Here is a 15,627-nt window from a genome sequence, read left to right on the forward strand (position 1 = left end):
TAAGCCTCAGCAATGGCAGGCGGCCCTCCCCCAGCCTCGCTGCTGCCTTGCAGTTAGATCACAGACTGCTGTGCTAGCAATAAGGGAGGCTCCGTGGGCATGGGACCCTCCTGGCCAGGTGTGGGATATAATCTCCTGGTGTGCCATTTGCTAAGACCCTTGGTAATGTGTAGTATTAGGGTGAGAGTTACCCGATTTTCCAGGTGTTGCGTGTGGCAGTTCCCCTGGCTAGGAAAAGGGATTCCCTTCCCCCTTGCGCTTCCCAGGTGAGGCGATGCCTCGCCCTGCTTCAGCTCTCACTGGTCGGGCTGCACCAGCTGACCAGCACTGATTGTCTGGCACTCCTCAGTGAGATGAACCTAGTACCTCAGTTGAAAATGCAGAAATCACCAGTCTTCTGTGTTGCTGGGAGCTAGTGACTGGAGCTGTTCCTATTTGGCCATCTTGCTCCAGGTCAACCTCCTTTGTTTTTAAAGTAGGAAAGTTTTCTTTTAGTGAATACTGGGAGCCCATGGTGGACTTTGGTGAAGAGCCCATTTTTACCAGTCACTTCTCACAGCTACAACATAAGGAATGGGAGGACTTGATGTCAGTAGACTGAATTCAAGGCTTAGCTCTCTCATTCATTAACTCTCTATTCCTGGTTGAGTTGCTTAAATGTTGTGACCCTCAATTTCAAGATGTCTTTGCAGGTGAATCATTAACCTCTATCTCAGTTCAGAGACCTTCAGGTTTGTATTGTGTCTCCCTACCCCCACCCAGTACAAGTGCTTAGGCTTTCCTTTGGGCTTACAGATGTTCTAGAGATATATGTCTGTAGATTGTTGGGGAGGAGGGAGTATGTGCCTAACTGAAATATTGAAAGGCATTTAACATATCCTAGCCTCAGTTCTACTAGGCAGAGTGAGTGAGGTACTCATGCTTTCTAAAGTCTTAGATGGCATCCACAGAAATAAGAGTTTAAAGATTGAGTTGCTGAAGGTTTCCTTACAAAAAAGAGTAATGCACGACCATAAAGATCTCAAATCCCTCTATTACATGATCTGTCCCTTTATTGCTAATGGGGTTTAATATGTGCTTGAAGAGAGGTGAGCTGGGTGACTGGCCAAGAACCTGCATTTATAATTCTTTATTTATAATTTAAAAACATCCATTGGAACTAAAGCTTTCTTCCTTCTGTGCTTTAGTTTAGCATTCATTAGTCTACCAAAAATTAACATAGCATATATATATATGCTATGTTTATATATATTTTATATATATATATATATATATATATATATAGAGAGAGAGAGAGAGAGAGAGAGAGAGAGAGAGACAGAGAGAGAGAGAGCAGTCTCTCTATCCACAGGCCAGACACTCGGCATAATTGACCACCGTTATTCCCAGCACCTGGCTCCAGATCTAACGCAACACAGTGTCTACTGAATTCTTGAATCTGTTTAAGTAAGGGTTAGGTTTGCTTGTGGAGCTCTAAATGCTTTTCTATGATTTGTTTTAATATTGGAGAAAATGGATACTTATGTTCCATAAAATCTTAGCTGGTTCTGCATGAATAAGACTTTACAGCTTGTGCTGTGCTGGAGATGCTCTTCCTCGTGAGTCCCCACTGGCTAGAGTAAGGGTCCCAGGTGGCCCTTTTATATAGGCCCTCTCTTGGAAAAGCCTCAGGGATGAGGTTTTGATTTATTTAGAATGTTTGAGGCCCAGAGAATGTAAATTTTGCCTAGTTTGATTTCTCTAGTACATCACTGTCTCCATTGTGAGTCGCCCTTGGGTGAGGATTTATTCTAGGAAAACAGAAAATGCCAGTCAACTGGTGCAAGTTCAAGTTCTGCCTTCACTCTTTTTTCTCTCTCAGTCTTATTATTTGTGTAATGAGAGCCTTATCCTTGTCTCCCTTGAGATTGTTCTGAGGACCTAGTGAGACAATGGTTGGGAAATTGTTTTGTGGCAAGGGGCTACAGTATGAAAGCAGTGATACTGAGCATGAATGGTGACTAAAATAGTTCCAAAAAACAGGAATGTTGAAAACATTTGATTCCATAATGTCTGACTGTTAAGCTATTCTGTTCAAACAAGATTTCTGAAAAACCTAGGTGATAAATGTTCTAAAATTCCATGGTGATGAAATGTTCTGAGTGATGCTCAGCAGGAGCTGCATAGCCTTTGGCCCCAGGAGATAGCACTACACACAGATCAAGGCAACCTTACTGTCCAGGTAACAGATTTATTTCACTGAACTTCAACACGCAAAATCCATTCTTGGCTTGATGAGATTTAGCTTTATATAGATCAGGAAAAAATATCCCGAGGCTTACATTTTTGTCATTAAATATTAAGCATACTTTGTTCATTTCTCCATCACATTGAATTATGGTGAATTCTGCATAAGCCCATCTCCCTTTCAAGACTGAAAACTATCTAAGGGATAGTACAGGGCTTATTTCAAGAGTTTTTATGTCTAGCATAGTGTCTGGCACATAGTAAAGACTTTATGAATGTTTATTGAATGACTGGTAAACATTTCATGAATGTTTACTGAATGCCTGTCAAAATCTTTACCAGCAATATTTTGCTTTTAATTTTTCAATTTTTTTTCTTGTCAGTTAGCAACTTGTCTTAGTTACTTTTAGCCACCTTATGATGTTCTTAGAGAACTTTAGATGTGGTTTTATTTTTGCCATTGACCTTGTTAATCCTGAAAAATGCCCGAGTAGTTCTATTATGGTCTGGAATGCAGATACATGTGTCCTTTGGATCTCTGGTGTTTGTTTGTTTGTTTGAAGGCTTTTCTGATTAATGAGTCCACCCTTTCAGCCTAGTAGAAAGTGTGCCCTGAGACCATACTTCCACCAGGTCTGAGGCCCAGCCTAGTCACTGATTTGACAGTAAATCTTTATTCTTCCCTTGGTGCTCATCTGCATCTCAAACCCCAAATCTACACGACAGTCCTTGGACAGCCCCCACTCCATGTTCTCTCTGACAGTCTGATTCAGCTTCATCTTAAGTACATAATTATTTCTGTGTATTCTCCCCAATACCTTAGTCACATTTTCTTTTTACTCATGAGTTTTTTGGCTTGGAGTCCAAAGACCCCTTCCCCCATATGGCTTTTTAGATATCTCAGGGGAGCTAAGTATGATAAAGATGTTAAGAATTCATATGTGATGCTTCACAAACTGAATCCTAGTTCTCCTAAGTCCTGGCTAGTTCCCATGTTTAAAACTTAAAACTGACCAGGTGCAGTGGTTCACGCCTGTAATCCCAGCACTTTGGGAGGCCGAGGTGGGTGGATCACCTGAGGTCAGGAGTTCAAGACCAGCTTGGCCAACATGGAGAAACCCTGTCTCTACTAAAAATACAAAAATTAGCTGGGTGTGGTAGTGCAAGCCTGTAGTCCCAGCAACTCGGGAGGCTGAGACAGGAGAATCACTTGAACCCAGGAGGCGAAGGTTGCAGTGAGCTGAGATTGTGCCACTGCACTCCAGCCTGGGCAACAGAGCAAGACTTTGTTAAAAAAAAAAAAAAAAAAAGTTGGCCAGGCGCAGTTGCTCATGCCTGTAATTCCAGCACTTTGGGAGGCCGAGGCAGGCAGATCGTGAGGTCAGGAGATAGAGACCCATCCTGGCTAACATGGTGAAATCCCATCTCTACTAAAAACACAAAAAAATTAGCCGGGCATGGAGACGGGTGCCTGTAGTCCCAGCTACTGGGGAGGCTGAGGCAAGAGAATGATGTGAACCCAGGAGGCGGAGCTTGCAGTGAGCCGAGATTGCGCCACTGCACTCCAGGCTGGGAGAGAGAGCAAGACCCTGTCTCACCAAAAAAAAAAAAAAAAAAAAAAAAAAAAATTAAAGCTGAGATTCCTTAATTTGGCATATGAGGCCTTCAGAATATGACCCCAACCTACCCTTCTGGTTTTATCTCCTTCAGTCCCCACTTCCTCCATGTCCTGAAGTCAGCACAACTGAATCATTTTTCGTTCCCTGATCAGTCCTTTGGTTTTGGTACCTGTAGCTACATTGTTTCTTCTCTTTGGAATTCTTTCTTATCATTCAGACAATCTCTTGTGTTTTAAAACCAGTTTGCATCACAGGTCCCCTCCTCTTTAAAGACTTCCGTGACATCTCCAACAGTCTCTCTCTCTTCCCTTTTCCCTTTCTTTCTTTTTCTGAGTTCTTCTTTAATTGTTTGTAAACGCCATTTATCATAAAGAACTGAAACCATACGGTCAAATGCTTGTTTTTGCCACTAGATTTGTAGCTTCCTGGAGCCAGGCAAGGAAGCTTTTTTTATCTTTATTTCTCCAGGACCTAGCACAGAGGCTAGTTCATAGCTCTTGCCCGTTGTGTGTTTTCTGATTTAACCAAATTTGAAAGGATCCAGGAGTATCTCAGATTGTGCCCTCAAAAGACTGCCATGATGACTGTAGAATTGCCACGATCTCTAATTAAACTGTCTATGCTCACCATATTTAATTAGCAGTTTTGCTAGAATCTAGGATAAATTAACACATCCAGGAGAGAAAATCTATTTCTCCTGGGCTATCTAATCCTGAGGTCACTCTCCCTCCCCACACAGTAACTTATTACTTGACATGTCATAAACATACTCCAATAGGGAATCCAGTTTTAGAAGCCCTGGTGCTCTAACGTAGGAAGAAAGGGATTGTAGAAAAAGATTTTAAGTGTGTCTTGGATTCCATTTTCTCAAGGGGCTTTCTATTGCCTTCATTAGGTGGAGATTCACAAAGAAACCAAAAGGTCAGTACACAATTTTCAGCCCACACTACTTTCTGACCTTTTATTTAGGCATATCTTATCCTTGTCTGTCTATTTATCCCCCAAAACACGGATAACGCTCCATCCAGTAACTTTATTTAAAGCTTCAGACTCCCAGTTTTATGAAACTGCTATTCCTCTTTTGCCTCTTATTTAAGGGGCAGGTCTTTAGGAGACAAGGGTTTGCGGGTTTACACCTCATATTCCTGCCTAGTGTGGGTGTTGACAGCCTCAGGAGAACTCTTCCTAAATGGTCAGGAAAACTTCCCACCTACAGCCCTGCACAGAGCATCTTTGACCTCTTTGTTTCTCAGGGTATATACCACAGGGTTCAGTAGGGGAGTGATGAGAGTGTAGGTCACCGAGATCAGTGGTCATGATCTCTGGTGTTCTCTGACTTGGGCTTGAGGTAGGCAATGGAAGCCCAGCTGTAGTGGACAGTGACCACAGTAAGGTGGGAGGCACAGGTGGCAAAAGCCTTCTTCCGGCCCTCAACTGAAGCAATCTTGAGGATTGTAGAGATAATGAGAACTTAAGAAATGAAAACCAGACCCAGAGATATAACAAGCACCAGCACACTGATAATCAAAGTCAGGATTTCATTGACAGTGGTATCAATGCAGGAGAGTTTCATCTCAGGTCGGATGTCACAGAAGAAGTGGGGCACCTTTCTAGCACAGAAGGGTAACCTGCATACAGATGTCACTTGTGTTATTGCTACAATCAGCCCAATGCTGCAGGCCCCCAGGACAAGCTGGATACGCACCCTCTTGTTCATAATGACCGTGTATCTCAGGGGGTTGCAGATGGCCACATAGCAATCATATCCCATTGCTGTGAGCAGGAAGCAGTTAGTGATGCCAAGGTTACAAAAAAGAATATCCGTGTGGCACACCCTGCCAATGATATGGTCTGGTTCATACCTACGAGGCTGGAGAGCATCCTTGGGAGAATGACCAATGTATATACAGTCTCTGATGTGGACTGCATGCTCAGGAAGAAGTTCATGGGTGTGTTAAGATGATGATCTATTCGGATGATGGTCACAATGACGGTAGTGCCTGCTAGGGTTAAGATGTATAGTGCAAGGAACACTCCAAAAAGGGTGATCTGCTGTTCACGGAAGCTGGAGAAACCTTGGAAAACAAAGTCAGTGATGAGAGTAAAGTTCTCTGTTTTCATTGATTGGTTCCCAAATCTGAAGCATAAAAACATGAAAGTCACATAGTCTCAGTAAAACAGTGGAAGCACATTTCTGAAATTGATTGAAGTTCAATAGTTCTCAGTTATAAATCTGGGGCTATATTTCCTAGTGGATTAAGTTAATCCCTGGGTTTACTTATCTTTACTTAAAATATTTTTACTCTGTGACCATCTGTTATAATTTTCCATGCATCACAGAATCATATAGTCTCACTTTTTCACTGTATAACCATGCATGCACCTACTTCATTTCTACTCTTCCTCCCTGACATCTGGAATGACTCCTCTTTTCTCCTCTTCTTTCCTACTCTTCAGAGACAAGCGCACATTTTCAGCCCTTCATAAAACCATGTTACACTCGGAGGTCCTCATGTTTATTTGGATTATTTTTACCCCATTATTTCTGCCTCACCTCACACAAAGGCTCAGCAACTTTAAAATACCTTTTACATCTTTTCATATTTCACTAGCTCCAAATGATGCATGGATTGGGTGCTTGAAAATAATTTGTTTAGGGATGGACTAGTGATGTCTTTTCTTTTTTTTTTTTTTTTTTTTTTGAGACGGAGTCTCGCTCTGTCGCCCAGGCTGGAGTGCAGTGGCGCGATCTCGGCTCACTGCAAGCTCCGCCTCCCGGGTTCACGTCATTCTCCTGCCTCAGCCTCCCGAGTAGCTGGGACTACAGGCTCCCACAACCGCGCCCGGCTAATTTTTTGTATTTTTAGCAGAGACGGGGTTTCACCGTGGTCTCGATCTCCTGACCTTGTGATCCGCCCACCTCGGCCTCCCAAAGTGCTGGGATTACAGGCGTGAGCCACGGCGCCCGGCCCGGTCTTTTCTTTAAAGACTATGAATCATCCCCCTTGCACATCCTTTAAGAAGTAGAAGCAAAATAGAAAGGTTCATCTTGTCTTCAAGAAGAAAAAGGAAAATCTTAGCCAACCACCAGCCTCTCCCACTTCTGTCTGAGCGATGGAAGTCTGCTGACAGTTCAGAGCACTGATTCACGTATGTTATAAACTATGCTACATCTTTACCTTCCCTAAACCAGAAGGCAAATTTATAGCCAATACAGCTTTGTGAGTAAGCCTACACCCACTCTGCAGAGATAAACAATTGTATCAGGAAAGATACAGCAAATTTAAGTGTCCCTCACCTAAAGCAAAAGCAGACCCTGAATATAAAAAAACAGCTACACCAAAGGTACATCATTTTGTTGAAGGAAGGGGATGAGTTCAATTTATGTAATATTTCACATTTTTATCTCTTTAAACAGTAAGCTTCTGTAGGGTATTTAAATTATATTCTGATTTGCTTATGCATATTCAGAAAGAGAAGTTTTGCATAAAATAAATCACATCAGTGATGAAGGTTAGTATGCGTGGAGACTTTCTTCAAGTTCATAAAAATCTATTTAAAAGACGTTGATGACCAGCTGTTAATCATTTACACTAAGAATTCTAAAAAGAAAGTAAAGCTGCAATAGAGAATATTTTCCAATAAAGAAAATCATTTGATACTAAAATATATGTCTAAAGACATTTGTCTTCTGTGAGGCTTCTGAGCAAAAACTATGTAGTAGTCCAGCCGCGGAGTGGTATGGCGCCTCTATGGTGAAATCAGAAATGCTTGGCAGAGCTTTTAACTGTTACAATAATGAGCACAGAAGCTCTTGGCCATTCAAGATGTGAAATGTCCCGCAAAACTTGTGGTGGTTCTGCCCAAGGAAGAATTGTCTTATTCCAAACACCAATAGTGTTCCCACTGAGAAACACATGGCTAAAATGTCATCTTATCTGACTGAAACTTGTCTGTCTTGAGGTAGAAGAATGGCTATTATGATTTGGTTAGCATCTTCCCAGCTCTTGGAAGCCTATAATTCTTCTAAGGAAATGGAAGGAAGAGCAAATATAGCTTATGAAGACCTGTCCAGCTGTGATAGGAGCTGAAATACTACAATAAATTAAAGTCAGCCCATATGTAATGAGCCCCATTTCAATCCTTCTTCTAAAGACCACTCACATGACTCTGCTTAGCACTGAGGCACAACAGGAGAGCTGGGCTAGAGGAGGCTGAGGAGTAAAGATTGAAATGTCAGGCTCCCTTGGCCACAATGGATAGGCACAGGGTGACCAAGGTGAGCAAGGTGATCAAGAGTGCCTACGGCAGGACCTGAGGCTAAGCAGGCAGGGCATAAACACACTCTAGTGGGAATATAGTCAGGTTTGAGAGTCACAGGCATTCTTGACAACCCCTCTGTGTGGAAAAGTCTTTGAAGCCAGAGAAGATGCTCTCCCTGGATCAGGCAGCTGGGCTTCTGGGGGTCACTCCCTGAAGACATTCTGGGAGCCACCCTGGGGCTGGGAGGATGCAAATAACAGGTACCTGGAGGTCTTATTATGTATAAGGCTCATTTACTCAATTCCAGGCTAGTGCTTGGGGAGCCTGGGGAAAGCCTTTGCTTCAAGTTGGAATAATATTTGAGGAAGCTGGTTTATTTAGTTGATTTTTAATTATTTGAATAAGTGAGCGTGCATGTGTGCATGTGGTTTATTTTTTATTTTTTATTTTTTTTGCAGATGTGTCTCAGAAATCCATACTGACAAATCTAGGCAGCTCAAGCTTAGAGCCATACCACCTTGGATTTCAGGAAATTTAGGGTCTTTTGCTTATAGGCAGGAACTCTATCTAGTATAAGAATCTGGTTTTCTTTTTGGAATAGAAGTATTTAAATATGGTCATCATTCTGCAGAGGACAGTTCATGGTGCCTGTCTTTGCCCTGTGGCATTCAGGATTGGAAGTACACTATCTTTAGATCCAAAGGTTTTCTCCTGAAGGCTAGGAAACAGAAATTAGCTTTCGAACTCTGTTCTCTTTACCCAGATTTTTCTTCCCTTTATTTTGTAGGCTTCTAATTGTCTGTGAAGACCCAACTTCAAATTTACTTCTCACTGAATACTTTCCATGAGATGTTTATTACTTCTTTAACAATTTCTTGGTCTTTCATGTGATATTTATCTGCGTTCATTCATTCTTTAAGCACTGAGCATATGTCAGGCCTTGTGCTAGTTGCTGGAAATACAGAAATGGACGAGGTGCTGCACCAAACCTTGAGGAGCTCATGGTTTAGTTGCAGGTGATAGACAATCATAACTGAAACGTAACTGTAAGTGATACAGGGAGGAGATAGTCCTTGATTACACTCAGGTTGATTATGGAAAATTACATTGTGTAGGTAAAGTGAGAACAGATTACAAAAGAGTATTTGAATGTATCACTTTTAAGAGCCTCTCAAGTGATTCTCACTTATCTCTCCTGCTCTTAGACTTTAAAGTTCCTTAGCAACTGCCCTCTCAAGGAAGTGATTCTCTCTCTTTTTTTTTTTTTAACCACTAACGATCGTATGCCCTCTTCCGGTCTTTCTGGTGATTTTGCTTCCTTGTTGAAAATAAATAAGTAAATAAATAAACATAACCTGCACTGGGATTTGGTATATTGACCTGTGAGGTGGGAAGATGGATTTGAAGTTGGCAAAAAAGAGGAAGAAAAACCAGCTAGGCTGCTGATGTAACAGAGATAATTGGGATTGATCTAAAGGTGTGGCAATTGGCCCAGAGGGGAGGGACACATGTGAGAGACATCTGAGGGAAATCAATAGGACTTGTAACTGAATCAATGTGTGGCTCAAAGGAGAGGAAAGAACCAATAATTTCATAAACTGCTCTCATCAGGTTCATTCATGTCGACTCTCTGATTATTTATAAATATATATAGCTTCTTCTTGTAACAGATGAATCAAAGAAAATGATCTGCACATTAAAGGTTCGTGATTAGATATCATTGGTGGCTATGAGATCTCAACAGGAAAGGAGTGGAATTGGGCAAAAGAGCTCAAGGCTTTATGATACTATTGCTTTGGGACAAATTAGGAAGATTGTAGAAATGGGGAACTGGGTTGATGATATAAAAATGTGTTATCTGGAAAAAAGGACAGGTATACCACTTCAGTAGCAATTAATATTTATCAAACACCTTCACAGATTTTTGTCTCACATAAGCCTCCAAATAACCCTCTGAAGTCAGTAGCAGTATCTAATTTTACAGATTAGAGATGTACAGAAAGTCCAATCGGCCACCAATAGCAAATATATTGGGATTTTATGCTAGAAAAAAATGAACACATGTGGAGTGACTATAGAAACAAAGCTGGCAAAATAGCCAAAAGAACTTGCTGTATAAAATCTTCTAGTTCTGCAGACTGCTTTATTTGGGGAGCAGATTCCAGTGGTTCTTATTATAGTTTGTTTATGGCATTCAATTTAGCTTAGGATCCTGGGTCTAGACCTCTTAAGAAGGCTTTGGAATTGTCAATGGGAGTCTTTCAGGGCCCCGAATAGGGCTCAAAACAGATTTAACTAGGTTCCTAAAGTTATGTCTACTCCCACACCGTCTTCCACACTATTTCTGTCACCTAGAGCTGGCGTGTCCAAACTGTCTGTGTATGAAAACCGCTTTTTACGTCCAAATATTTCTTGGATCTCTAAATTGATAATGTTTGGATAATAATAGTTGTACTATTTGTACCTATTGATAGGAAAAATAAGTTCTGAAAAGGAGAACTATGAATTAGTAATTGGTGCTTTCAAATGAATTATGGTACTTTAAAAAATACTTGCAGATGCTTTTGTCAGTATTTATTCAGACTGCATGTGAGAATTGACGCACACAGAAACCCTGGGACTTCTTGCAGTGACTCTGAGACAACTAGGAGAGAAGAGGGAATGATATTATGAGATGTATTTGGCAGGTCAGTAAGGCAGGCATAAATAAAGGGAATCTGGAGGAGAAATGCAGACAGGTGCTCTTAGTGGTTTATTAACCACAAAAAGAACACTCAGAGTGAAGTCTGAGTGATTCCTTATAGACATAGATACCACTTTGCTTAGGTCTAGTTCCACATAAGCAGAGCCTGAAATAAAGTCCTGGGTATATCCAGGGAGCAATACTTGGAAGACACTGGGAGAATAGTTAGTTTCCTTCTACCAGAACACAGGATCAGGGACTATAAGAGAAGTCCAGTTACAAAGTCAAGACCTCCTGGGTAAAAGGGAATTCTATTGACAAAGAACAAATGAGAATCCTATTGTTAAAGCTAGGGCTCTGTGTCCACATCAAGAGTGACTTGATGTTGACCTCAGAGTGACCCAGGAGCAATGTCTGTGGAGAGTGGTGGTGGAGAAGGTGCTGATAGCTTCCCATGTAGAAGTCCATAACATTGTTGACTTCTCACAGCAACCCTGGGAGGTGATATTGTCAGCCTTGCCGTGCAGATAGGAAACAAAAACCAGGGAGGTTAAGTATCATAACAGGACACATGCTTGTAATGGCGGATCTATGATTGGGAATGTATGCCTCTCTGTTCAAAGCCTGTACTCTACCTACAATATCATACTGTTTTAGTATCTCCTACTCAAGGTCATTGGTTCTTAGAGCGGGAGTTCAGGGTAAACAATAACAGTTCTTGGACCACTTTAAACTTCCTTTCCTATTTTCCTCTTTGGGCTTGTGCTGAGTGAAAAAGGGATGCACCAAGCTATTTTAGGAAATGGAGTGTATTATAATACACTATCATTGAACTTCCAGACTGATTGTAAAGTCCGAAGATATCGTGAACAGGATCCGAGATATGTGTAAATCCACAATTTGGAATGGGGTGGAGGCTCCTCCTTTTCCTAGGGGTACGGAGTAGTATAATTTAGTTATTTTAGAGGAAAAAGCTGGTTAAAAACAACATCATGAGCTTACAATGCAACTACAGACTTCAGGGCTGGGCTGCATGTGTTTAAATCCTGATTCTGCCTTGAGGAATTAACTTATTTGAGGTCTCAGTTTCCTCATCCATAAAAAAGGATAATAAAATATCTATGTCATAGATTTATAGTGAAGATTAAATGAATAACATACTTAAAATAATGGCTACTATCTAGGATACATTCAATAAATGTACCAAAAGGAGATATCACAAAGAGGGGCAAACAGCCTGAAAGTGTTAAAATAATAAAAGGAAAACAAGGGAGAAGAGCTACCTTTTAATTGTATTTTAGCTGCTCGCAGCAGACTTCTTTCCTTTTTCTTTCCTTCCTTCCTTCTTCCTTTTAATAAATACCTAACATCTACTATGCACCAGGCACTGCTCTAAGTGCAACAGATGCAAAAAGAGTACTTGCAGTGTCTGAGTAATTGCCCCGTAGACATAGGTACCACCTTGCTTAGGTCAGGTTCCACAGAAGCAGAGTCTGAAATAAGGTCTTGGTTACAGTGATTGACTAAGGAGTGCCCTCAGAGGAAAGGGAATGAGAGAAGCAGGATGGGGAAGGGGAATCACTATGCAAGAACACGGTCTCAGCTGGAGCATAACTTCAGCCTGATCTAATGAAGGGATCTAGAATTGTGCCCTAGAGTTGGTCCCATCCTCAGACAGGAGGGGGTGGTGGCCTTTTGTACCCTTTGTGTCATTCATGAAGTCAAGTCCATCTTACATAAACTTCTATGATATGATAGTATATATTCTTCCTATTCTCCCTACTGGTTTACGATACCTTATGCCAAGAGTAACAGGAATAACATCTAACACTATAGTGCAGTGCATGGATACCCTTTATCTTATTTGATTTTCATCATGCTTGGTAAACCCATATACCTGACTTGGTACATCTATCTATTTCTTTTTTCATTAATATTTTTCTTCCTTGTTTCAATCTATGAGAGGAATAGATTCCTAGATGCTGCCTAGATCAGCCACCTGGTGCTCTCATACTGTCTCTCATCTGATTGTTCTCCTCACTGTGACACCTCATCAAACTCTTTTTCTTTGACTGTTATTGAATGACCAGCACCTAAGAGAGAGGCTTTCTGCCCAAAGCTCTGAGCAAGGCATCCTTGACCTCTTTGTTCCTCAGGCTGTATACAACAGGGTTCAGCAGAGGAGTAATAACAGTGTATGTCACAGAGATAAGTCTGTCCTACAGGGAATTTTGGGATTTCGGTTTTAAGTAGATGAAAGAGGTACAGTCATAGTGGACAATGACCACTGTGAGGTGCGAGGCACAAGTAGCAAAAGCCTTTCTCCAGCCGTCAGCTGATGCAATCTTGAGGATGGTGGTGACAATTAGGACATAGGAGACTAAGATCAAGACCATGGGCAGAACAAGGGCACGGAGACTGATGAGCAAAGTAATAAATTCCTTGATAGTAGTGTCTGCACAGGTGAACTTCATTATGGGCCGGATATCACAAAAGAAGTGGGAGATGAGATTAGCATCACAGAAGGGAAGGCTGAACACAGAAGACACCTGAATGATAGCTGTGCTCAGGCCAGTGCTCCAGGATCCACTTGCCAGTTGTATACAAGCCTTTTTGCCCATGATGACCGAATACCGTAGGGGCTTACAGATGACCACATAGTGGTCATACCCCATGACCATGAGCAGGAAGCAGTTATTGACACCAAAAGTGAGATAGAAAAAGAACTGAGTGGCATAGCCTGGGATGGAGATGGTTTATTGAGGACTGAGGAGACTGGACAGCATTTGGGGGATGATGGCCACAGTATAACAGGTCTCAGAAATAGACAGCACACTCAGGAAGAAATACATGGGTGTGTGAAATTGATGGTTAAGGCAGATAACTGTCAAGATGATAGCAATGCTGGCAAGGGTCAAAAGGTACAAGACCAAAAAGACCACAGAGAAGATGTGTCTGTGATGCCACTCAAAAATGGAGAAACCCTCAAATGTAAACTCTGTCACAGCCATGAAATTGGGCCTTGGCATTGAGGAGAATCTGAGTCTGAAAGAGATGAGGTGGGAATGTTGAACATCCAGGCTGGAAACACTGGGCTGGTCCAGGATGATCATCAGCCATATGCAGGCACAGAAATGGGGTGTAGCTCTGGGTTTCAGACGCTCTCAACATTCAGACACGGGCAAGTGCTGAAAGACCCATCAAGGTTCTCTGGGCCCTGAGACTTGGGGACAGATGTAGTATATGTATATTGACAGGAAGCAATTATGAAAACTGAGTACAGATGCCCTTCAATGTATGATGAGGCTACATCCTGATAAGCCCATCATACGTTGAAAATATCATGTTAAAAATGCATTTAATACACCTGTCTGAACATCATAGCTTGCCCTAGCTAAACTTAAATGTACTCAGAACACTTGCATTAGCCTACAACTGGGAAAATCACCTAAAATAAAGTCTATTTTATGGTGAAGTGTTGAATATCATAGGTAATTTTTGAATATTGTACTGAAAGTGAAAAACCAAATGGTTGTATAGGTACATGAAGTATAAATTCTTCCGTATGCATACCACTCTCACACTATTATAAAGTCAGAGACTGTATGTATTGGAAATCCCTAACTGGTTTAACTAGAAGTAGATGTAGACCAGAGAAAGCACTGAATACGTGTGCCCAGGCCTGAAACTCTACTCAGACTTACCTGGTTTAAATCAGCAATGGCACATTGCTTGTTGAAGGCCAGTGCAAAGGGACGTACCTAAAGAGTGAATGAGTTCAAGCCAAGAACAGATGGCTGTGTGAGGCACACTCCTGGGAAGTCAAGAGAGGACCATTCTCCTGTGTCCCAGGACTCTGGAGTTCCTCTCCTCAAAACCTGCTCCATCTGTGTTCAGAAGGGCTTCCATTTGGTAAGTCAAGGTAGAAAGCACTGCCTTCTCTCAAGGTTCAAATTCACAGTGGCCGGTGTCTGGAATAAGGAAGTGAGAGGAGACACCCCTTTTCTCCCGTGTGGATAGTCCAGTGTGCTGACCTAGAACATTCTGTGGTGTGTAGCCACTTCTCTTTTCAGTCTTGCTTTCTTCCAATAGCCCCAAATATCACGTGTTTAATACCCGAGTCTCCCTGTTCTGTGTGAAGGGTAGTTTCTGCTTCTGTTTTTTAGTCTCTAAACACAATAAAGTCTTGGAAGGTTTTTTACAGATTTAAAATACTAGTAACTATAAGACAACAGCAATAGAAACAACAAAATATTTAAGTTCATAGTAATCTCTGGCTTTAACCCCAGTGTAAATGGAGAGAAGCCTGATTTTCTTTGCTTGTTTCATTTGTCTCCATTTGCTCATCTATAAAATAGAATAATAATATCTACTTCATAGTGTTGCTATGGAGATCATATGAATTACTGTATGTAAATTGCCAAGTGCAGTTCCTGATACATAACAAGAAAATACTACATTAAATTTCTGCTTTTCTCCCTTCTTCCGTCCTTCCCATCCCCACTCGCCATAACTCTGGGTTCTACTTGTATGCTTGGCTACCCAGGCATACACCGCCCCCCCCACACACACACACCCCTTATTTTTTTTTCCTCTCTTTCTTTTCTTCATGTTCGTGGATGGTTGTTGTTATTAATTTCTTCAATCCCTATTGGAAGGTCCGGTCTTTACTTTCCATACTCACTTCTCTTCCAACTCTAGATTTTGAAATGTGTGGGTATTGGGGGCAGGGTAGTCTGGAGTTAAATACCTCTGTGATCAAACTCAAGCCCCACTTACTCATATATGACCTTGGAAACAGTTCTCACCTCTCTAGGCCTCAATTTCTTCACTTGT

The 15,627-nt window shown here is 41.5% G+C and overlaps 2 protein-coding genes across 2 annotated transcripts; both read right to left on the bottom strand.

Annotated features, from left to right (window-relative positions):
* Positions 1-5,038: 5,038 nt before the first annotated feature.
* LOC100426161 (olfactory receptor 10J1-like) lies at positions 5,039-5,999 on the bottom strand. The gene is given in 3 exon segments (XM_077984458.1): positions 5,039-5,157; positions 5,160-5,648; positions 5,651-5,999. Coding segments are annotated over 3 exon segments (957 nt in total).
* A 6,885-nt stretch (positions 6,000-12,884) lies between these two features.
* On the bottom strand, positions 12,885-13,820 carry LOC100426065 (olfactory receptor 10J4). Its single transcript, XM_015112778.3, is given in 1 exon segment — positions 12,885-13,820. A coding segment is annotated over 1 exon segment (936 nt).
* Positions 13,821-15,627: the final 1,807 nt, after the last annotated feature.

Source organism: Macaca mulatta, chromosome 1 (genome assembly GCF_049350105.2).
Source record: "Macaca mulatta isolate MMU2019108-1 chromosome 1, T2T-MMU8v2.0, whole genome shotgun sequence".
Lineage (NCBI taxonomy): Eukaryota > Metazoa > Chordata > Mammalia > Primates > Cercopithecidae > Macaca > Macaca mulatta.